The 25,190-nt window shown below is 40.1% G+C and overlaps 1 protein-coding gene across 1 annotated transcript in view; it reads left to right on the top strand.

Annotated features, from left to right (window-relative positions):
- The first annotated feature begins 515 nt into the window (after positions 1-515).
- The window catches only part of LOC107194202, a 69,348-nt gene continuing 44,673 nt past the window's right edge, over positions 516-25,190 (top strand). The window contains exons 1-3 of the mRNA XM_015583790.1: positions 516-546; positions 4,556-4,593; positions 14,178-14,241. Of these exons, the coding sequence (XP_015439276.1) occupies positions 516-546; positions 4,556-4,593; positions 14,178-14,241 (133 nt within the window). The remainder of the gene's footprint in view (positions 547-4,555; positions 4,594-14,177; positions 14,242-25,190) is intronic.

Here is a 25,190-nt window from a genome sequence, read left to right as displayed (position 1 = left end):
TTCCACTATACTTATAGTCTTCTAGAGCCAAGAAAATTACACAATTGGAATATCTACCCAGAGAAGTTGGAATACTGTAACTTTGATCGAATTCGTTTTCGGAATGATTGAACTTGTGTATCGTCGTGTTTAATCGCGTTGGAACGTGACTACGCGTAAAATCGATCTGATCCAGATTTGGGGATGTCGAGACGCGCGAGGAGGAGTTCGTGGCCGGCGAGGACGCGTGTTCGACGTAGCTCGATAAAATCCCTGTGCTACCGGAAGTGTTGATGATGGAACGGGCGGGATCCACGAGGTAGATCATCGAACCGGTGAGAGCCTGACGACGGAGTCTCTGTCCCTACTGGATATAGCGTAATATCGGTGATCCGTTTGACTGTTTTTCGCGTTCGACTCTGTTTTTGTTTTTCACGCTCGATTCGCTCGGTTTCGTAAGAACCGAAACGGTTCTTTCTTAGAGTTTTTCCTGTTTGTTGGATCTTTCGTGGCCGGAAGAGGCTGTGCTCGGGGACATGTTTGCTGGATCGCTGAGGATCGTGACAGGTAAGATACCTAAACCAGAGTTGGATTTTTATTAATTTATTTAAAACCGCTGTTGATCACTTTTGATCACTTTTGATTACTTATTATGACATGAAACAATTGCGTGGACCACCTTGTATACATATACTTCTCGACTGACAATACATCCACTCGACTCGATAAATCGATTAATTTCTGAGTCCAGTCTAGAAAACTCTGTCGATTGTATCATCCAATAAAACTGCGAAAAAAAGATCTTGTAAAACGTCTCTCTATGGGTTTTGATGGGTAAAAATTTGAATATCAAAAGCGAACTTGGCAAGCATGTATTTAATGTTCACATTTATTAAAAAAATAAAAACTTAATAAGCAATGTTTGGTAACAATAAGTTTTTTAGGCGCAAAATGGTGCACTTGGAACTAATCGTAATTCAATAAATTAGAGTTAAAGTAACAATTAAATCAGAAATCAAGTCCGGCAATAGCCGGCATCAATAGTTTGCAAATTAACTTTTTTTGTCAACATAATTTCAAATTTTCAAGCTATGTTGAACATGTTCATACAAATTTATAAAAAATTGTCCCCAACTCAAACAATTACTGATTTCTTCCATAAATTACTAGCCTTCTCTAATTGTTTAATATTCGCAATTTCGTTATCCAGAAAAAAAATTTTGAAAGAAGTCTATTAATTTTCGAGAATGACATACGACAACTTGTAATTGACAATGATAACTCAACAAAATTTTTTTTTATTTTGTTTATACAAAAATTATTATTACCAAACATTACTTGTTAATTTTTTTAATAAATGTAGACATTAAATATATGTTTACCAAGTTGGCTTTTGATATTCCCATTGTTACACCCAAATTAAGCTTCTGAACTCCTAAATCGGCGTTCTGGACCACTGCGCGACACCAAGATGGCGCAATACTTTCCTGCGGGGGAAAGACTCGCGACGATCACGTTGGCGGACGTTCAAGGGCGCGAAGGCGCCTGGCCGACCGAGTTCCTGGCGAACGACACACCGTCGAGGGATCGATCACGGGAAACAACGATCTGAATAAAGAGAAAAATTCGCGCCCGCAGGAGTTACGTCATCGGCGCTTACGCGCGTTTGCGTTTTAAATGGTTCTCCAGTGAGACCAAGGTCGTCGAAAGCGAGCACGCACGCGCGCACGTTTCTCAACGATCGCTGTTCTTTTTTACGAACGGCTATTGTTTTCGATCGAAGGAATTTATTTCCGTTCAAAAAAAAGAAATATTTTAGACAATTGTTAACACGTCATTCCACGCGAAATCGGACACTTTTTGGAGCGCCATTTTGGATTTTGTTCAAATTTGGATATATTGTAGTGTTTAGTGGAATATAAACGTATCTCGATGGATTTTAAAAATTTTACAAATTGTTGATTTTACAACTGTTTGAAATTTAAGGTCAAACTTTTTTCAATGAATCATAACTATTGAACTAACATACTGATAGATATGAGCTTTACGGGTACTTACAGTGGAGACATAAGAGTATCAAATAAAAATTATTTCAGTTAAAAAAAATATTTTTTAACCGTCTATTTTGCAATTGTTTTAAATAAATACTGTTTTTATACCGGGGAACTATTTAAAAATTTGAAAAAAATGAGGATATAGCACTATTTGCCCTCTTTATGGACATAACAAAATTATATATTTTATTATTTATATATAAGTAAACCCTGCATATCAAATTCTTCCAAGTTTTACATATAATAAACGATCTGCGGCTTCCCCTGAGTTTGGCCGCCCAGCTGTGGGGGCACCTTTTGCACCCCCGCTAGGAATGACCCTGCATATATACATACACATCTGGTGATGCAACTGTGTGCAATAAAGGTGTGCTCGTGTGTATTACTCTGTCTGGACACAGTCGTTGACGAAAAGAACCCGATGTGGTGAGCGGGAAACGAGTGTCAGCTGCACGAGCACGGTCGAAGCGAACCGTTTCCTTTCTCGACTGGAGGGACAAACACGCAGGGAAAACGGCTGAATGGTCGATCCGTGGCATGATAGATCGTTGTTTAACGTAGCCGTTCGTTATGCAACGGAACAGCGAGCAGCGAAAATGGGTACAAGGCTCGGGTTTGTTCATCCTCGTCGTAGGTGGCCAAGACCAAATACGCGAGCCAAGGATCCTCTGCGCCCACGCAAGATCGAGAAATCGGTGGAGATCGAAAGGGGGCGGAGACGATCATCGGTAGTCTCGTGATACGTTATTCTCACCACTGGGGGAGTCCCCCGTGGAACCAATTAGAACAGAGTAAACAGAAGCCAAGCAGAGTCTCGACTTTGGGTAAAATAATAAATTTATGATGGGTTGGAAATCTTTCTTCCTTGCTACGAATGCTCCGAAGTGAGTATGTTGCACTCATCGAGACATTACTTAAATAGAGTTCAGATAAATGAAGTCTAGATAAATGGAGTTCTATTTACTGTACTTTAAAATTTGCGATAGGAAGTAAAACTTCATTCAAACGTTCAGTTCTTTCTTTGTGATTTTTGTCTACCTGAAATCAACCGTAATTAATACTTAAAAATTAAAATTAAATAACAATTTGTTATCTCTGTTATTAATTTTATTAGATCCCAAGTGAAGTACTTCACTTATGTATGTATTATCTTGTACGTATGTGTAATATTTACCATAGAATGTACAGTCCGATAATCAAACATATCGTTCAATTTGCCCCAATAATGTAAATGAAGAGGATAATTGAAAGGTTGTGGAAGGAATAATATGAAAACTGAAAGGGGTAACACGATGAACATTTATGCAAATTGGGGAGGGAGGATATTAGCGCCAAAATAGTAGGTACTTACTATTTTTGTATGCAAAACAATTGTCGAACGTATCAATCTATTTCGAGATGTCGTAACGGTCGCGAACGCATATATCGATGACTATATCCGTCTTCCGATTCCTACGCGTTGCTGACGTAACGGGCGTCACTTCGAATCGTCTAAGTATTTCGAAACATACAGTTTAAACAATTTCTAGAAACTAAATTCACGGAACGCAACACCTTTCATAAAACATAATTTCTAGATATTTATGATTACCGATCGATCAGTGGGTTCAAAATAAATAAAAAATCCCAGGAATATTTTGATTAAACCTCCCATTTACCAACGATCTTTCACAACATAGTGAAATTCCACCAGAAAATTCTCGTAAAACACATATCCACGGATCGAAATCAAAGTGAAAGGTGCCCTAACAAGACGGCCCTGGGCGCCCAAGTGCAACCGTACCTGGGCACGGTCCTGTCCTCTCCCTGTCGCCCGCGAGAAAAGGTGGAAAAGAAGGTGGCGGCGGCAGAACCTCGCGGGATGTCGATCGACCAGCCTCGTAAATCCACGCGATTCGTGTCCTCGCGACGCTACGATCCTTTACAAAGGCTCGTGAAACAATAAAAAAAAAAAAATTATAAGAATGCAAAACAACATCGAACCGTGTGGGTGCAGTGAAAATGGCGGCGGTGCGCAAGGGTCAAGTAGCGCAGCGGTCCAGTAGCGTGGTCGTTACAGTTCCGTGGCTCGCCTCCAGCACGAAAAAGTGAACGTGTTCCGTCGTTATGTTCGCGAAACAACTGGTCCCGTCATCGCTTTCTCGATACGGATTTACTAACTGGCACGAAAACGTTCATAATTTAACGATCCAGCCCTTCTGGATCATGAAATTCTGATCGTCGAGACGCGAACAGATCGATTCGTTCTCCAGTTCGAACGCTTCGGTAGTGAACGGTTCCATGAATGGAGAACGGTTTGGGAGCGAGGACAGAGGTGGTACCAGGATGGTTCAGTGACGACGGACGGAGCAAAGATATGGTGTCAGAGATGATTTTTTTCGGATCGATGGTGTGTCGAGTGGATGTATCGAGAGACGGATTTTTCTCGAGTGTTTTAACGCGAAAAACGTTGTTGTAGCCGGTCGAACGTACCCATGGGAGTTCGACCCAGATATTAATAAGAACTTTCTCTTTTATTTTAGCCATGGACTGGCGGAGGGTCGTATTGGCGTTTCTATTGGTGAGTAGACGAAAAAAAGTAATGTGTATTTTTATACGTAAATTGGTCCTCGAGGGACCAGTGGGCGATTGGAATGTCACTGACTTTACGGCTCTTGGATCCTTAAATTGATCGATAGTAGTAGGTTGTTGTTCATTGAATGTCTTTTTTTAAATGGTCAACCGGAGAAAGTATTTGTTTGTAATTTACATTATTTAAAAGGAAGTTAGAAATTTTGAAAGCTGGGAGAATTATTGCAACGTTAACGACCATTTTTGGAAATTAATTTAGGATAACGAGATTGAATTACAGATATAATTTTACCGTATACTTTTTCTTATTAGTTTGAAATGTATTTATCGTGAGATACTTTCTCCCGTACGTGATGCAGAGAAACAGATAATTAAGTGCCATTCAATTCGTATTGTCGTTGGACTGTGTACACTTATGGAAATTCACTCTATTGTAGGCTGTATTTACACAAATATAGTTTCAATGGAAGTATGATTGAATAGATTCTATCAGATTTTAATCGAAGTATAATAGCAACTACAATGAAAACTTCTGTACTTTTTTTAGTACGCCTTATTTAACATGAAATATATTTACCTTTTTCTTTAATTTGTGGTGTATTAATTTGAGCTGTTATTAATTTCGTTTTCGTTCGATTTCGATTTCGATTTCGATTTCGATCGTGTGCGTGCGTGCTGGGCGATACTTTCCCTCGTGTCGTGTATACGCGAAACAGAACCGCCGGTGTGTTCGAGAGGAATGCGGGGAATTATGTAATCCTTTGTTGGCACAACGTCCCAACCGTCAGACGGGAAAACTGTGTCGAGTCGCCGCGATATTATTTTTTTTTTTATTCATGCCTCGTGACTTTTCGGCCCCCGTTGAATGAACGTTGAACAGTGCTCATTGGAATTGTTATGGATACATTTTGGACTAGATGTTTATGTTAACGACGAGATAATTTCGGTGGGTCGTTTCGCGTTTCCACCGATGGTAATCGCGACGAAGCATCGTTGTCAGAAGACAAAGCTCTTGTCAAAGACCGGCGGATCCGATGTCGTTACACCCATTCGGGAAGGTTGCAATCCTCCTAGGTTGCTTGTGCAACGCGTAATAATTGACAATTACGTTTAAACTTGCCGTTTACGCCGCGATCCGGACCACGAGAAGGCTCCCTCAAGTGCGCGCAATTAACTAAAACGGCTAAATCACTGCTCCCTCTGTCTCGATCCCAGGTGTCTGGGGATTTCATTCGAATTGAGAACGGTTGGACTTGATCCACGAAATACAACCTCATTTTTCTTGCAAACGTTCGAAGTAATGACGAATAATTTACGGTAATCTCTAATAAAATGGTAATTGGATTTTTAAATGCTAGATCCTGGCTACGGATGTACGGATTCTTCAACACGTGCCATTTCTATGTCGGCCATTGACATTCCGTTTCTCAGTTTCTCAACGCCTTGGTGAAAAAATCGAAACATTCGAGTGTTCGCAAACACTATGGAACATCCACAGAAATCACAGACCTTCGTAAATATTAGGAATTAAAGAGGAAATTCCGAGGAGGCCTCAAATATTAGTAAAACGCCTCGAAAGTTCGAAAGGATCGTAAATTTTCTACCTGGACAAACAGTATGACTTCGAAAAAAAAGTGGTCTTCGAGAAAATAAAAATGTCCAGGTATCGGCAAACAAGTCAGGAATGTGGCCAACGCGCAAAGAGACCAGAGAAACAGTTCTCACTTCGATAAATATTATTTTTCGAGGAAGAAACACGGGAAACTCACTGAACAGGTTTACTCGTAAAAATGGCCGTCGAAAATGGCAAATTTCAAAGCAGTACATATACATTGGTGAAAAAAAGTATTCGCAAACTATTTAAAACGAAATAACATTTTTAAAATTGGTTCAGGAATTTTTAAGTTTTTTTGTTGACTTCGAAAGATTATTTTACTAAACGATTTGTAAAAAAAATGTTGAAAATGTTGCAATTGGTCAGAATCGTGAAGAAAATAGCGAAGGTCGTTTTTTATAAATTTTTTTATCTGAAACTGTAATGAAAAATTGATAAATGCTATATTAATAAATTGCTATGAGATACGAAAAGTTGAAGATGTTGAAAATTGCAGTTTTCCGCAATAAATCAAAAGATTCTTACACTTTTCGACCTGTTGCTTATTTCTGTATCAACCGATTCGAATAAAACTTTTAGCATGTATACATTAAAACATAAATTTTCGAAATCTATTTATTAAATTTTCATTACGGTCTCACATAAAAAAGTTGTAAAAAATGACCTTCACTATTTCCTTTGCGAGTCCAACCAACTGCAACTGTTTCAACATTCTTTTTTCCACATCATTTAACAAACTAAGTTTTCTAATTTCACAAAAAACCTCAAGTCACTTGGACCAATTTTACAAAACGTGTTCTCTTTTAAGTGATCTGCAATTACTTTTTTTGCCCACTGAATATACATTATTCACTCGAGCAAACTACACACAAAGACAGGTGACTCACAGATCTGTTCACACACTTTCGAAAGAACAAGTAAATTTATTTTCCTATTTTATCTCCACTTATAGTAACATTTTGCCAACTTGACAAACTACTTCGAAATTTTGTTGCACTCCTACATTCTCACACATTCAAAACAAGTGTAAAAAATTGTTTACAAGATTCTTCTTAATTTATTCGTGTTATTTCACGATTCTTCCGTAATAAATTTTCCCGAATTTTAAATAAAAAATTTACCGTTTTGTATGTAATTTGACTAAATAAATATTCCAGTCGTTCGTGCACAAATTTGTGAGTCACTGTATGCACACAGGCGCGCACAGACACACTGGAGAAGGAAAGACAATCCGTATGGAACAGCCACGCCCACTTTTACCTGGCCGTTCTTTTAAATATCGGCGGCTCGATCTATCCCGCCGCCTGGAGCTCGTTTTCACAGACGTTTCACTGTGAGCCAGCTGAGGGACCCGATACCGGAAGTTAAATGCTCTCTTACGAGCTGTTCACACGATCATGGACGACGGAAAACTGGCCGCCTTGCTCGTGAAAAACCACCGTTAGGTGGCCCTTCCTTCGGTTTATACACAAGGTTTATTGTCTTGTTCGACTTCTCATTGGTATTGGGACGCCATTGTTTAGAAATGGGACCTGTCTTGAATTATATCCAAAATGCTAGATTTTTTTTATCGAAGAGCTAAAACCAGCATCGTGTTCAGTAACTTGTAATTAATAGAAAAATCACCAAGTTTAATTCCATCATTCTGGGACTTGTTGAACAGTGTTATTAAACTCAATACCAGATAGATCGTAAAATATACCCTAACGCACACGATCGTTAATTGCGAAGTGCGTGTAATCGGAGAAAGGGAAACGGAAGTGTTATAACCAAAACCAATATGTATTGCGCGAACAGTCAATAGAAAATGGCGTTTGTTTAACCAGGAGAGAAAGTCCAGCGGCCAAGTTTAACACGCCGTCATTGCGTAAATGATTTTTCCACCGATTCGTCGACAAATGTTTTCGGACAAAAACCGTTGCCTCTATTATTTGAATCAAGGATACTACTGACGTTATTATTAAATGATCCACGCATCGAGAAACTGTGGATGATGGCGCTTCTTTTGAGTCTATGATACTTTGTTTACAAATTTTTGGTGCCCCTTTTTTTGGATATTCAATATTATGATGACAAGACGTTTAAATAAATTCTGCTACAGAAGCATCTAATTCCAACAAAAGGTGTGCAAGAATTACGTCATCGATCTCCTCACGCGAGCTTTGCCGTACATAGATCGATCAAAGGCGAAGTGACTAATGGTATTATGTATGGCAGTGGGATCGAGCAGAATCACGGGAGGCGTTCTCAAGTAGATACACTATCATTCATAAATATCTGGACATAATATAATAATCAATACTCGAAAGTTACTATTTTTCAAATAAACAAATTTCCATAAACGAAATTTGTAAGTTTGCCTGTAGAACACCCGAAAGTCAAAATTTTATTGGTGGTGAAAATATAATTAATTGTTTACCTTTTAAATTATTTAGGCCAAGCCAGACAATAATCGAGAAGAGTCTGTACTTATACTTCAATGTCAAGTGGCTTAGTTATATGATTCTCATTGAGAGTTCCTTTGTACTCCAATAACAAAAAAAAAAACTTCCAAGATTCTCTGTAGATTCTAAAAATCAATATTAAATAAAAAATCCTGTTAACCATAAATCGTGTCTTCGTCTGATGAAAACATCATCGACAAGCAAACAACCATGGTTTACCACTCGAACGATCCACCTGCCTCTCGATCGCGTTTCTCAAAGTCTTATCCTCGAAGGGGGGGAATAATCGCGTTTCAGTGTCGATGTGGGATCCAAGCGGTTTACACGAAGACCACCCATCGGTCAGAGTAAATTTTTGTAAAACCATCCAGAGGCCCTTTGCACACACTTTTCCACCACGTCGTCGTCGTCGCGATTACGTATAATTGGATCGAACACGACTTACGTGAGTGGAAATATTTCCACGGATCGCAACGAGATGAAAACGAGACTGCTCCCTGTCTGTGTACCACACAAGCGAAACAACTCGATGATCCAGGGCCATATAAGGCGGCCACGGGAGGTTCGCTCGTCTCGGAGATGGAATCCCTCGAGGACACTGCGCTGGATCATCGTGACCACGGTTTCCTCCTTTGGTTTTTCTATCATCGACGATATTTCTTTTCTTTGGGCCTGTCGATCAGCTCTTCTTGACGGCCTTGTCGACCGAAATATATCGGGTTGCTTCGTAAATATCTTACGCTGTTTTTTAAATGTTTTTCTTTCGTGGATAATTCACGATTTTTAGCAGTTAAGTATTTTTTGTATTGAGAAAAGGGAAAGAAACCCGGGATCCTGCTTTTTGAATGTTTTTCTTTTGTGGATAATGTACAATTTAGAGTAGGTAGTTAAGTATCTTTTATATTGTGAACAGGGAATACAATCCTGGGATTCTGTTTTTAAAATATTTGTTTTTTAAATGTTTTTCTTTTGTGGATCTTCGTTGGTAATGATCTTGGAAAGGAAAAGTGAACGTTCCTTACGACCGAACGCACCAAAATGGCCGACGTCTACAAAATTCATTTACAAAAGTGGGAATCCAGTGAGAAGCTAAGTTCTTTTTTAAATTTCATTCTTTCCATTTTATTCTTCTTTGAAAAGTCATTCAGTGAACATTCCCAGATAGCACATGACGCCTTGAAGACAGTTTAAAGACGCCTTAGACATAAAATAGTCATAAAATGGGCGTCTTCAAGGCGTCATGTGCTGTCTGGGTTCGTTCGGAACTGATCAATGGTTTTTTCTCTAAATTATTTATCAAGGTTTTCTCACGAGAAGGTATATTTGGTGGAACGTGTACAGTTCACTTGCCTTCCGAGAGCAAACGTACTTACTCGAGTGTCCACGAAATGGCCGCTGACTCGTTGAACCACTTTCATCCGTTCGCCACCGATACGTGTATGCATAAACAACACCGACATATCGCCGTTTATTAGACAATTTCTCTAATACGCGCGTTTACGTGTCTACGAGAACCCCGACACGTGAGAAACGTATCGCGAGATCTCCAGCTTTCCATCGAGGGGCACCTATGTTACGTTTTGTTCGACGTCGTAACGCGAACTGACGGCCGATCAAGTGAGAATCGTTTGAAAATACAGTACCGAACAAAAGTATTCATACACCCTTTAAAACGGAACAAATTTTTTAAAATTGAACGCGAAGACCAACATTTTCATTTTTAAGAATTCATAAAATTTAATCATGGGCATAAACAGCCGGGATCTATAATCAGATCATTCGAAGAAATCTTCTAATAACCTTTATGTGAAATCTTCTTTTAACGTCGGTCTAAAGAACGCACGATTTAATTCCTAGCAATTGGACATTCACGGATCGACACGATACACGTTTTTCTCCGACGAAAGTATGATTTCTCTTAAAAAGTGTAATCGGAAAGTGGAGCGGAATGAGTGTCTCCGGTGGAAAAGTTACAAGGTTGCGGTGCACCGTTTTCAGCGAGGAAAAAAGAACGATTGCCCAAGCGTTCGGTAATTCCCTGACCAAATTGCCCAGCTCCACCGTTCACCATTCTTCGTTTCGATCTTCGTCGATCATTTTGACAGGTTCACTAGTATGGTGGTCACCGGTGATTGGCGCAATTACCCAGATAGCACATGACGCCTAATGACGCCTTGACGATGGCTTAAAGACGCCTTAGACCTAAAATAGCCGTAATATGGGCGTCTTTAAGGCGTCATGTGGTATCTGGGTATCGAAATAGGCCAATTTAATGTAATTACAAATTAATGTAAATGTTAAAAGTTATTTTAAATAGTTTAATACTTTAGAAAAGCACACACTGCATACCAAAAATTTTAATTAAATAATATTGAATCAATCAGTAATTTAAAAATTAATTACTATAATAAAATTAATTGCGGTAAAAAATTTAATTACTATAAAAAAATTGATTTCTATAATAAAAAAATTAATATACTGATTTTCTACCCGGGCGGCCAACAACCCAGGAACGACCCTCCGTATAATCGTCCAAGGTGCGAAATATTCGATCGACAGGAGCGTTCTCTACGATTAAAGGCTTTTCGTCGATAGGTTCTCGAGTGTCTTGTAATGGCGGCCGTTCCCTGGCAAGGGTAACATCGAGAGACACCTTTTACCTCTCCACGGCACACTTTTATTTTCCGAACAGCACCTCCGATTTAGGTATCGAGCGGAATGACTGGATCGGCGAGAGCATGTAATTGTCCGACTCACAGATCCCCCCGTGTCCGTCGTCGTGGCGCGAACGTGTGTTACGTTTGCCTTGTTTCTTGCGGCAGGCTCTTGCAGAGACGCGTCGATGTCTCCAGGGCAGATCTAACGCAACCCTGAACTGGTTTCGCTGGTCATTATACTACAAAGATTTCTAATTATATCACTGACATCGTTTTTTTTTTTTCATTCGTTCCCATGAGACTGCAATTAACTGTCATAAAAAATATCGTATTCTTGTGTGTGGGGAAGACCAGGGACAGACGTAACAGTTGGTCTTTTTGGGTCTGTTACTTTGAAATTTTTTTTTTTTCATTCGTTCCCATGAGACTGCAATTAACTGTCATAAAAAATATCGTATTCTTGTATGTGGGGAAGACCAGGGACAGACGTAACAGTTGGTCTTTTTGGGTCTGTTACTTTGAAATTTTGTAGGATTTTTGAGAATATTGTACATGATGACAAACCTCGATTATTGGATAATATAATTAAAAAGGAAATTATTGAAAAATAAAGTTTGAGATGTTGAGGAAGAAATATGGTAGACAGTTAATTTTTGGTGTGTGGGTAACAAATTTTAATGAGGGTCAAATTAGTTTCATTTTCAATGTTTGGTTAGTTAGACATATGTGTAGTGGTCTATAAACATTATTTGAAAGTTTGTTGGATCTGAAGATAAATATGTATTGCAAAGTTGCGACAACGATTCCCAGATAGCACATGACGCCTTGAAGACGTCCATTTTACGGCTATTTCAGGTCTGAGATGCCTTTAAGCCGTTCTCAAGACGTCATGTGCTATCTGGGAGTGACTCACAGATTAGTTCACGTACTTTCTACAGAACAAGTAAGTCTAAAACCTGTTTATAAGGTTCCTATTTATTTATTCATGTTACTTTCAATTCCACCATTCATCTATAATAAATTCTGAATTTCAAATAAAAATATACGGTTTGCTATGTAAATTAATTAACCGAATATTGGAGTCTTCCAGGAACAAATTTACGAGTCGCTGTATTCCCAAGCAAATTAACTATTGACTGAAGCTTCCGTGGATCCTTGCGCATTTTTTTGTCTACATTCGCCGACCCAACGGTACAGTTTGTCGATTAAACACCAGAAACTTCTTGTTCAAATATTACGAAATACACGTTAATTGCGTTCTTCCTGATCGCGTCACGTGTATTTGTGCGTTCGCCATTCGTTCGCCTCGTGGACCAGCAGTAAACAATATGGACGGATGATCGCGACGTAATTATTCGACGCGTGTAACTGCTCACCGATCTTTAAATAGTCTTGCAAGAACGAGTTGGTGTTTTACCGGATAGGGTAATTAGGAACGTGGCATATCCAAGCTTGGAGAACACGTATTTACGCGACTCGGCTCGTCCTTTCCATTATCCAATCAGCCTTCGCCATATACAGGGTGGGTCACCTAACGTTTGCACCTCAAATATCTTTGATCTGTTTAAAGATACGTCAAAGATGTCTTAAGGACAAAGTTGAATGGTTCGATAAGGCTCACACGATACCAAAACAATGTTTGTTTTTGAGATATCAAGGTCACCTTCATTTTTTTAAATGGATTCACACTTTTTTAAACACCTACAATCATGGTCCCTTTCATTAGGAATTCAGTGACTACAATTATTCAAGGTCATTTAAGGTTACGGAAACGGGACTGCCTAAAAAAAAGTGCCTCCATGGCTGCCATTATATCAGCTGTCTACGTTGTCTCAAATTAAAAATTGAGAAAGATTCTTGATCTGTATGAACGTGGCTATCGCCTGTACTAAAACGAATAAAAAATATTTTATAATAACAAAATGGTGGAGTTTTGCATAAAAGTACCGATATCGTGGCAGCCATTTACAAAAATGTCGTTTTGATTTGTTTCGGTTTGAACCTTTGAGCGAAATTCTTTTGGGATTATGGTTTTGAAATATTAAGCCTTGAGAAAATGTAAAAAAATAAAAAGATCGATTTTTTTGACCTATTGCAGTAGGGAGACCCCTTAATTGGTCGCAGACATGTTCCTCCGAGGCCTTATTGGCCTTCGATGCGGCGAATAAGGTTTAATTGATGAGAAACACCTTGCGTTTTGTTCCACGCGATAAGACGGCTTCCCTCCCCCGTCGATTGTACTTAAAATTACGTTCCATCGACACATTTTCCACGGATCTAATAATAAAGCCTGATCGATGAGAAACGGAGCTGAGTTTCAGTGCGCGTGCGCCTTAAATCGCGTGATTCATACGGCGAGCCGTGAACGGGAGAGAGAGTCGAACGGATCAAGTTTAACCTGACATTTTCGCAAGGACTTTTCCATCGATGACGATCGATCCGAGGACCGATAAATCGCGAACGTACATCATTCGACGATTCCTTTCATAATTCAAGCCGTCTTCAAGGCGTCATGTGGTATCTGAGAAGACGTAAAAGCTGGTTCGAATAAACACGCCAGTTCACATAGTAATCTTTAACCAAGCTCTCAACAAATAATAATTGCAAATCACCGACAACAAACCGCTTGCATAATTCTGCAACACGAGGTTATATAAAAAAAAGAATAATTAGATTAACGCCACTAAATGCAAACTCACCGTGACATAATGAACATCTATGTGAGAAGAGTAGGATCAAGAGCACCATCGGAGTTCTCCAAACTTTAGATCTCACGCCACTAGTTTCCCATCGGTCTAGGGACAAACGATCCCCTAGTACGATTTAACGTAACCAACGTTCTTTCTTTTTGTTCCAGATCACAATAGCAAGGCACAGCAGCACACACGCGGCCCAAATACCACCCCAGCAACAGCCCACCTGTGAGTATATACCAGAAAGCTTTCTAATTGGTCGATTCACAGCGATAACTTAATTAGTTGGGGTCAATTATCCAGGGAACCCTCGCCTAGGGACTTTGTGGTCCTGATTCTAGGATTTTTCCATTAGTAGTCATATGCAACGTGGAAAAACGCTTTCTTTCGGCGTCAAACGTCGGCGACGATCAGATAACGAAAGAAAAAAAGAATAATATACGACGCTTTCCATGGAACGTTTATGTACCAAGGCGCTAGCGAACGCTTTCTAAGGCATGCTATGACTGGGGAGCGGTCGGTTGATTGATCGGGGCTGGTCAATTAATTACACACGGGGCGGTAATTACCTGTGTGTCGTTCGTCAGACGAGAGAATCAACGACCAATTAGAGTTGTGTATCTCAATCTCCGTTTTGCAGCGTCCGACATGCGAGGATTTTAATTGTTTTCGGCTTGGGAATCCTGGCAGCGATTAGTATTTTTATGCCCCCCCCCCTTTGCGTGGCGGGGTTGTTATTCGCGGAGGAAGTCGAAGATCTGGGAATGTAGGCAAAGAATTTCGTTATTACGATAAAAAACCAATTTGTTTCTTTTTTAGAACTAGTGGAAATAATAACTGGAGATTGTAGATCGTGATAGGATTCCGTCGAGTAAAATCATTTTGTATTGAATTTAAGGAACCTTAGTTAAGGACACTTAACAATATAACTACCAGCAGTGAATGTATGTGAAATAAACTTGTGAAATTTAGTATTATACGTAATATATAATACAATCTAGTGTAATACGGTCTCATATGAAATAGTCTCATCAGAACTGTCAACTATTTTAAATAATACATTTAATTAGAACTGTCAAATATTTTAAATAAAACATTTAATAATAACTGTCAACTATTTTAAATAAAACATTTAACAATTCGTGACTAGACTTGCGAGACTGATGTTCGTAATAATACAATAGCGTTACAAAAGGCGACTTCGATGCGTGGCAACGGGGATTTCAACGCATGGTTGTGTATACTCGAAACACACGAAAGATTTCAATGCGTGATGAAAGAGGAACGCCGCCCAGTAAATTTCAATGCGTGGCAATACAGGGAACTCGACGCCCGCCTTGGTGATTTCATACGCAACGAATGGTGGTGGGTCGATTCTCGCTCTGGAGACTTCAACGCGTGGTTATACGCGAACGCAGCGCACTGGGTGATTTCAACGCACGGTTCGCGAGTGCGCACGCGATGGAGACTCGACAGAACGTTACGGTGAGACGGGAATGCCACGTGGGAGACATCAACGCGTGGTTATACCACGAATATACAGGGTGTCTCGTAATACGATGACTTCAAATACATCATTCGTAAATTACATCTTTCAACAAATTTTACTTTTATTCGGTCTTCTAACATTCAACGTTAACATCTCGTTAACAAAGCCTCACATAACATTTTTGCTAAGGAAACACTTGTTTCAAATCACCTCACGAGTCTCCCATTTCCGAGTCCTCCAACATTTTTGTTACACCCTGTATTGTGTTCTACTAATTACACGTGGTAGAAAAGATCATCGACTACACAAACCATTGAGAACACAATATCCATTATTTCTAAAATATTTTAGAATATCTTTAATTTCTCCCAGATTTACTCTATCAATAAACAGAGTATCAATACGTTCGCCGATGAGCAACGCGTACCCTTGACAGTCGAGGCGATAAATCGAACTGGTTCCAAGGATTCGCGACATACAGGGGGAAGCAGGTGCCCCTCTATTAGGATGAAGATCGAAAGAAAGGGAAAAGAATGGTCAAGAAAGAGAGGCTTTCCAGACGAACGACGACCTTCCTTGGAAGACATTGCTTTTGCTGGAAGGTGAACGCAGCCGTGCGACCTAGATTCTCATGTGGTCGACTGGAGTGAAAGAGAGGGCCGAAGAGAAAAGACAGAAAGAGAGAGGAGGCAACGAGATGACGATTATAAACGAGAGACGAGCACACGATTTCCTTCTCGACATCGATGCGAATCGAAAGTTCCTGTGTAATCCGACTGTATATAACGAACACTTTCAGCCTTTTACCTTTTACCGTATTGTCCCCCCCGGGCCGGAATTTCATCGTCCCATTCACGGGCGAATTTACTAAATGGTCCCTCTTTCGAGTCGGCCATTTTCTTTCTTGTAAACAGGGAAGAGTCTAGTTACTTTGCTTGGGCTGAGGATTATTATGTATTGATTTAACTTAAAAATGTAGTAGATTGTATTATTATTATATTATTTATGAGGATTGAATTTGAATTTAGTTATGGCAGAGATATTCCGTTATTTGTGTTTCAAATGACATGACTTTCTATTTTATTTTATATTTGTTCAAATATTTATTCAAATAATTTCTCAAATACTCTCGAATTGTCAGAGCAAACGCGGTTAAACTATAAAAATTTCCGTACTCTGAGTTTAATAATTGATTTAGTTCAATAACCTCCTATGTTAAATTATTCGTTATTTTATTTCAGTGAGGTAACTGAAATAAAAAATTATTCGGAAATAATTTATTTAAATTAAACACAAAATAAAATTACTGAATGATCATTCCTTATTTTATTTCAAATAAAATGTGCCCAATCCTGATACATTACATACACAACCCTCGACGAAAAATGTTGCAGGATATGAAAATATCGCGTTCGATAACAGGGCATTGAATCACTCATCAATACGGTTATCAGAATGAAATTCCTCTGCAATAGTGAAACGTCGAGCAAACCAATGGGAAAATAAAAGATCCAGATAGAGGGTAATGGATTTATGCAATGGTTCTATGGATTACGTCGTCTCGAACGGTCGATTAATGAGTCCGAGGTGAGTTTTTACCCGCGACCTGTCCGAAGAATCGAAAGTGCCCCCACGGCTGTTGGCTCGACAGCTCTCCCGTCTTTTGTTGGTCGTTACACCGCGAACAACGTGTGTTCCGCCCTGAAAATTGTGCCGAGCTCGCGATTATTAATTTGTCACTGGCGAACAGTCGACTCGACGATAAAACCGTCGTGGTTTTCGGAAAGGAGAGTGCGGTTTCCGCGTCGTGGAGCATCGAGGATAGAGGAGAACTCGGGGAATTCCTCGGATACCTTGACTTTTACGGCGGAGAACGCAAGAAGGAAGAGGAAAGTGGAGGAAAGTGAAGAATCCATTGATTGTCAGCTGATTTCTGTTAAATACAAGGACGATCCTCACGAAATTTATCGAAAAATAATTATTAGACTGTGGAATTTTATGAAAAATAACATTTTTCGAAGGGATTTGTTAAGTCAGATGTGAAGATTGAATTTTCTTCCATTTTTTAAGGATTTATTCTAACAAATTATATTTTGAACAATTTGTTAGCACCATATTATTCTACATAAAAAAACCGCAAACCTCGTCTATTAGAAGTTTACATGTATCTCCTCTGGTTTTCGAGATAGAACTTTCGGGTCGAAATTTCGAGGGGTGGTTTCATCCCTTAAAGTCGCGCCTCAGCCGATAAAAAAAATACGTATCCTTTATTTTTGACTGCTTAACAGACATACGAAGTTTCAGGTGATATTAAATAAATTTTAGTTTCTTTATTGAACAGCGTTTTCAAACACCGAGTCTGCAATCGAATTTGGTACCACAGACTGCCATAGATCGTGGTACAGTCTGCGTTAAAATCGGAATGTCTTCAGGGAAAATTTGTTTTTCATTGAAAACGACTTTTCTCCAATTATCTTCCAACACTCACCGAATTCTCCGCGAAACGGAAAAAGTCAATCTCGCGGGGATTTCGTACGAGACACAAGCATTCTCTCCGCGTCATTGTTCAATCCCGGCGAAGCACGGCTGGTCGGCTCGTTTGCTCTCGAAGAGAAACCGCGCCTCGAAAGAAAGTGGTTTTTTTTTTCTTGTCTTGTTCCCTTCTGTATGCTCGTGGTGCTTCGCACGCGAAAGAGTTTCATTCTCCTGGTGCTCGTTCGCGGACCATTATTCTCGCCGCGGGGCCATTGTCTTCGTCGCGTTTTATAGACTCTTCGGCCGCGACGGTAAACATTTGACACAGTTGGTCGTGTGTCGGTTCCCTCGACGCGATATAGTCCCGCAGAATCAATGAGACGTGAATTCCCTGTTCGCATCGTAAACCGAGTGCATCGAAATTGGTTCTTACAATGAGCTTATTAATATGTAATTTGGCTGGATTGTCTATAGATCGTAATTGTCGATAGTATTTTCGGAATACATCGATTTAACTAACATTATCGATAATTTCGATCTATAGGTAATTGAACCAGATTATCAATAATCTCAGAAAGATCGATTTAAAATTTTTAAGTTGTAAATTCGTTGGTGAAAGTAAGTTATAAAAATGGTAAAAATGGAACCAATATCGACGAAAGTATAGAAAATACATTGGTTCGTCGGTAAAAACAAGTTTGAACAATGATAAAAATAGAACCAATATGGCCGACAGTTTCCTCTACTCGGTTCTCCAGTGGTCTCGATGTCCGGTTTCGCAGAAAGGGCAATTGTGACTGGAAGTTTGACGTTTGCGTCGAACACCCGAGAGGAAAAACGGCCTTGGGTGTTTACCTTCAGCGAGCGATAGAGTCGAATGAAAAGTGAACGTGTGCGGTCACGCAAACGGAAATCTTTGCGTGTTTGTTAATCGAGTAAACGGACGGTTCCCAGGCCACCGACATAGAAATCATAAACCGTAGACATTAGAAACTAACAAATTAAGTTTGAATATTAACATAATTGAGGAACATTAACGTCTAATATTATAACAATCTAATGGCTGTATCCCGTCTTTCCTTTTCCTTCTATTCGTTTTTACCTTTTTATTTAGTTTCTATTCAATTTTCTGTTTTTCTATTACTTTTTAATACTATCGGTATACAATTTGGTTCACTTACTCGTCGATCGAGATAGTCGACGGTTGTTTTTAATTACGGTACTGTCGACAATTTTGATCTATAAATCCTTGAACGAACTCATTAATAAACTCATGAAGAATTCATCTCGATGAGCTCGGTTTACGATGGGATCGAATTAACGTCTCATTGATTTCCACATGTTTTTAATACGATCGATTGAAAATACTATCGACCATTACGATCTACCGGTAACTCAACCGAACTATTAATAAAGTTATTAAGAAATCATTTCGATGCAGTTGGTTTACGATGCAGAAGAATTCACGTCTCACTGATTTCACGTGAATCCAATACAATCGACACGCAAATTTCGTTTAACTATTCGTATTCTGTGTATATTTGAATATTAAAAAGAGATTGAATCTCTTTTAATATTAGATGTATATATACTCAATATTTCGTGCTACTAGGGAAGTTTTCTAACGCAAACGTCTCGCGTGAAACGACACACGAAAAAGTCGTTAAGATAAAAATCCGAAAATTCTTGGATAGTGGAGATTTACATCCAGGAAGCAATTACCGTATCATCGTCCATTAGTCTGTCCAACAGATGGTCGGGAGATCTCAACCAGTGGAGGTCTCGATTGGGAACGGTTCGCCGTGACCTGCCTCAAGGTAATCAGCTTCGGTAGCAAATTAAAAAAAAACAGTCGAATTAATTATCCGTTCCCGTCATTACGCGGCTGGTTAATCGAACGGACACACGGTTTCCAATTTATTTCATATCGAGTACGAGCCACACTTCAAATATCATTCGATCGGGAGACCGTGGGTTCCATTGAGAGATGTGATTGCAATAGTGGCTTTACAGGATGTCCCAAAATATAGGGGTGAATTCTGAGGTAATTTGAAACAACTTTTTCCTTAGTAAAAAAGTTCTCAGACGCCTTGTTAACGAAATGTTAACGAGATATTAACGAAAAATCCCGACAATTTTTTAATAGTTTAAGAAAAAAAAAATTAATTTTCCAGAATTCGAACCATTGAGATACAGTGGTTTAAGAACCTAGTACTTAATCACCTTCACTACCATAGCTGTTGCAATTAGCTTCTATTAATCCTGTATTCCTTAAAATCATAAAAATTACATATAACATTTCTTCATAAAAAATTAAGTATTTGACGAAAACGGTCAAATACGTGTCGGCTTATTTTTGCTCTAGATTCATCAGAAGAAGTTTCATTAAAATCGACGACCTCTGTGACCTCTCCTTGTCAGTAGTGTATCCTATGTATCATATAAATATTGAATGGTTTCTGTTTTGAACACCCTGTATAGTTCCTGGCGCTTCGAATGACTCGAATAATTTTTCACTGTAATACACTGCCCATCGATCTCCCCCCATCACCCCTTCGACAACCCCCATGATTCCGTTTAACGAATCATTAAAAGCTAAACGACGATCGGTCCTATCGCGAGCATCAGGAGGGTTCTTGTTTGTCAGCGTTGCTATGTTAATTCCACTGGTTGTGACAGCGATTACGGTAGTTAGCTGGTAATTCGACTACTGGTGTCTCTGCACGCGTTATTTCGCCTGGCTGAGGTGCCAGGATGAATGTCGCAGATGGATCAGTAGGGGAATTAAAGTTGTGGATATACAGATTCGTTTTGATTATTGTCTGGCTTGTTCTACACGATTATTGTGCATGCGTTGTCCTCACCACTGGGATTCAGTTTATTTCAAAAAGGGTCTACGAGAAATTCCGACTACTTTTAATCGATCTTCTTAACTCACATCGCGATAAAAAAAAAACATGGCATTCCATTAAAAAATATATAGATGACCTTGAAATCTCCTCTACGCCTTCACCCACGCAGAAAATGTTTGTGTCACAATATGCCCCCCTCTATACCGTGTATGTTTTGTATATAACATTGTTTTATATTATTACAAATAACGGCAATATTCAAACTGGACATAGTTATTGCCCCACCCTGTATACAAGCTTTCGAGCCCCGTGGCCGTAGATACATCCCATTCGCCACGGGCCAGAGGATCGATATTAAGTGGATCGGGATCAACGCGTGTTCCCGCGTCGAACCGCGGCGAGATCGTTTCGAATAAATTCGCGTCTAACGGAACGCTTCGCCGAGGAAGGAAGAAGCAGAAGAAGCGTCGTTGACCGCTTAATAATCCGCCGCGCGCGTTCGTCATTAGCCGCGCAGGACCATTTATAAAACCCTCTTTTTTTTCCCCCGTTTCCTATTTATGGTATCCACCACAGCTGGCCCCCGTGGGTCGAGAGCCCGGGATAATTATGGATCCGCGAAACGTACAGTTACAGACGGTTATTACGACATGTTAGCCCAGAAAATACGGATATTTCGCGGGCCCGGGTCGCTCACCTGTTACTCGAAAGGTCACCGAAAAGTAACGGTCGTCCTACTGGTCGTTCTATCTCCGATGTGGACAGACCTCGATCGACATGATCCTTGGTGGTTATCACCGATTTTCCTTTGGTTATACCGATAATAATTAAACAGGTTCAATACAGCTCTTGGGGTGCTCTGAATTGAGGGATCCAGTGCAAGAGGGAGGTGTACGATAAGAGTAGCATTGTGAGGTATTAAGGCTTTCTTCAGAAAGTAGAGTACATCATAGAATATGGTGATTTTATATGTGTATAATTATAGTACAGAAAGGAATTTCGTCTGGCTGTTGTAAATAAACTGCGGAAGTTTATGCAAATTCAGTTTCAAGGACGAATATTTTGTAACTAAAATGGGATGGAATTTTTGTCTTGTTTTTGTCTTGATATCTTTATTTTACATCGAGTTATAAATTAAGGGACTAGGCACAAAGATTTAATAAAAATCTCATTTTTGATCCCTCTTGCATTGGATCTCACAATTTTGTCAGTGCTTTGATATGCTTCGCAATTTTCGAAAGTGAATAGCGACTGGACGACCTTCGAAATTATGGTACCAGGTAATTAAACGATTATTGGTATAGCTATTAATTAAAAGGATTTATGGGCCTGTTAATTATGTTGTTCCTCGACACTTGTTGATTCACACATCAACGTTTTTCAAGTGGAGTCGAAGGAAGATGGACTTATTGACCATTAGAGGATTTATAACAGACTTTCAGAATGTGTACAGTGTTGGAAGATGATTTATGAGACTAATTCTAAGCAGATCTAGCGTGGGAAGATGACGGAGGATCGCATTAGGTCGTGGAAGATGCAGGGCTTGTTTACGTGAGAACAGATCAAAGAATGTGTTCCGACGTTGCACTGTCTTAGAAAAAGGATTTTGTTCCTGGAGGATCTGACCAAGAAATGGGGATGCTAATAATGCCTTCTAATAACAGAACTCTGATGGACCTTACAAGGCATTCCCCATAGAATCTCGAATGAACGTGATTCTTAGAAGGGAAGACACGGAAGTGTCCCCCTCCGATTTTGATGAAACTTCATACTTAACAGAACTCTGATGGACCTTACAAGGCATTCCCCATAGAATCTCGAATGAACGTGATTCTTACAAGGGAAGACACGGAAGTGTCCCCCTCCGATTTTGATGAAACTTCATACGTCTGTTAAGCAATAAGGGATACGTATTTTTTTTTATCAGCTGAGACGCGACTTTAAGGGGTGAAATCATCCCTCGAAGTTTCGATCCGAAATCTTTTGTTATAAACAAATTCAGATTTGTTTAAGATGAACATAGATATCTCAGTATCAAATATTTTGTCACATATTTACACCCAATGAGTTGACCAAAGATGCGAGCAGTAAGTCACGCAAATTATTTCCTGATTGAGGAAAACACTTTTGAGAAAAAATTGTGAAAACTTTTTTTGTTACAATCTGCCTCGGTCTCCCCTACCATTGGCCAACCATAAATGCTACTAGGGTTATATTTCTAACACATCTGTATGGACGCACTTAGGAATGAATAATAACTATTTGAAATGACGTGGTCCACAATGACTTCAAGTAGATACAATATAATTCACACTTAACTATGTTTTTACGTGCACACTACTTGAATTACTACGGTTTAAAATGAGCAAAAAGCCCACCTAAGTCGGTTACAAAGGTCGTCATTAGGTTCTTCACGTAACTGCTTGGCCAATCCTCTTTTTGCACCGAAGCAGTCAAGTCTCTCCAATCCCAACCGTCCTCCATCCCAATTAAATCTCCCACTCGCAAGGAATTCCAGTAATTGCTCGACCATGTCAGACGGTCCCTAGCGAGCTCTGAAGTCTCCAGGATCAATATTACCATCCACCGACTTAATCCTCCAATGATCTACCATGACGGTGCAGAGATGACGTTCGCCAATCTTCACGATCGTTCTCCATCGTCGGCCATTATTTGTCCCGGGCGAACAAAGGGGTTCCTCGAGGAGCGTAAAACCGTGGTGTAAGTCACGGGTAACCCCGGTGGAGGACAATGAATCGGTTAGGAAAACGATCTTCCGTGCGATCGACCGTATGATCGACGGTTCCGCGTGGATCGTTTGACGATTCAGACGTCAAGCTTCCGTGGAAAATTGAATTGCTCCTGAATTTTTATTCCCTTTTCTAATTAACAAGCATTTCTTGCCTGCAATCTTTCCTATTTATGTTTACCAAGTTTGGTTTTGAAATTCCCATTTTTACACCAAAATTAAGCTTCTGAACTCTTCATAAATAGGCGTTCTGTACCACTGTGTAACTGCGCGAAGTCTTCGTGCTCACCTGGCACGTTAATTACAGGTGGTTTCGTTCGAGGAAGAACGTCGCGAGAAAATTGAACCGTGTCCGAGCGAACGGCCAATGGTCAAGCAAGCATGCCCTCTTCGTATATTACCTACTCGTCTAACGGCTGTGTCGTCTGCCACGACGAAATTGATTCTTACGCAAAACGACGTGTTTGAGTGGACGAAACGACAGGGACGAAATGTCCGTGGATGTCTACACGAGGTGTACCGTTATCGGTGTTCGGACACGTCGCGAGTTAGGGAAGGGAAGAACGGTATTCCCTGGGTGTACGATATGCCACACGGCTTGCGGTTTTTCTACTTGGTGAATCCGTTGTCTTCTTGGCAGCTGGTGGTCAGGGCTCTGGTAACGCTAAAGGTCCGCCTGGACTGGGGTTTAATGACACTCTCAGCCGTCAGATGAAGGACCTTTGGAATTTTATCAAATTCAGGTGTGTCAAATATTCATTAATATTATTACTAGACTGCGGAACTTGTATTACCAGTGTATTGTTAATTAACCAACTATAATAATAGTAGGCCCAACATTGGATATTCGTTGGCAAATTGTCGTAATTTTTTTCTAAAACTATTATACAAAAACGCTAATAGCTCACAAATGACTCAGCCGGATTAATTAGCGCCTAAGTAAACACTCCCATATTAAGAAACCACAGCGTAAAAGCAATAGCTATTCAATTAGCATTGCAACGTAACACGCAGCCAACGAAGGATCCACGTAGACCCTCTCAAGGATCCAAAGTTCCCAAGCCTGGTCCAAGAATCCACCTGATTGACGACTTCTAAACGCCGCCTACCCGTCGACTATCCAATTAACGCGTTGATTACCATGCGTAGCTACCGTCGAACATCTCCGATCGCACCAGCGATAATTTATTCCGTCGAGATAACAAGACAAAAGGATCGTTCGCACGAAAACCGTCCAGTGGCACGGGTCCTTGGCGAGCCGGACCCGAGAGTGATGATCGGATCGAATCGACGGCATCCGTCGACGATCCACCGTGACCAGAAACACCGACGACGTGGTTAATTAAAGCCGAAAGACGCTCCAGGCGAGTTTCAGGGGCGGGTAATCCGAACGGACGGGCGAAGGAGGAGGCGGATGACGAACGACGCATGCTCACGGGCTCTAGAGTTGTTAAGGCGGAGAGGATATCTCGTTTCAGGGAAACGAGACTCGAAACGTTCGTCTCCACGACGAGATTTAGTTCCTTGTTAAGTGGAATCTTGTTTGCTGGTGGACTTTACGACGGTAAATATCGAGGAAAGATGATCCTCCTTCGGTATCCACATTTTTAGC

The sequence above is a fragment of the Dufourea novaeangliae genome, unplaced genomic scaffold (assembly GCF_001272555.1).
Source record: "Dufourea novaeangliae isolate 0120121106 unplaced genomic scaffold, ASM127255v1 scaffold21, whole genome shotgun sequence".
NCBI lineage: Eukaryota > Metazoa > Arthropoda > Insecta > Hymenoptera > Halictidae > Dufourea > Dufourea novaeangliae.
Note: the sequence above shows the minus strand (reverse complement) of the source record. Positions and strands in the feature narration are given on the sequence as shown.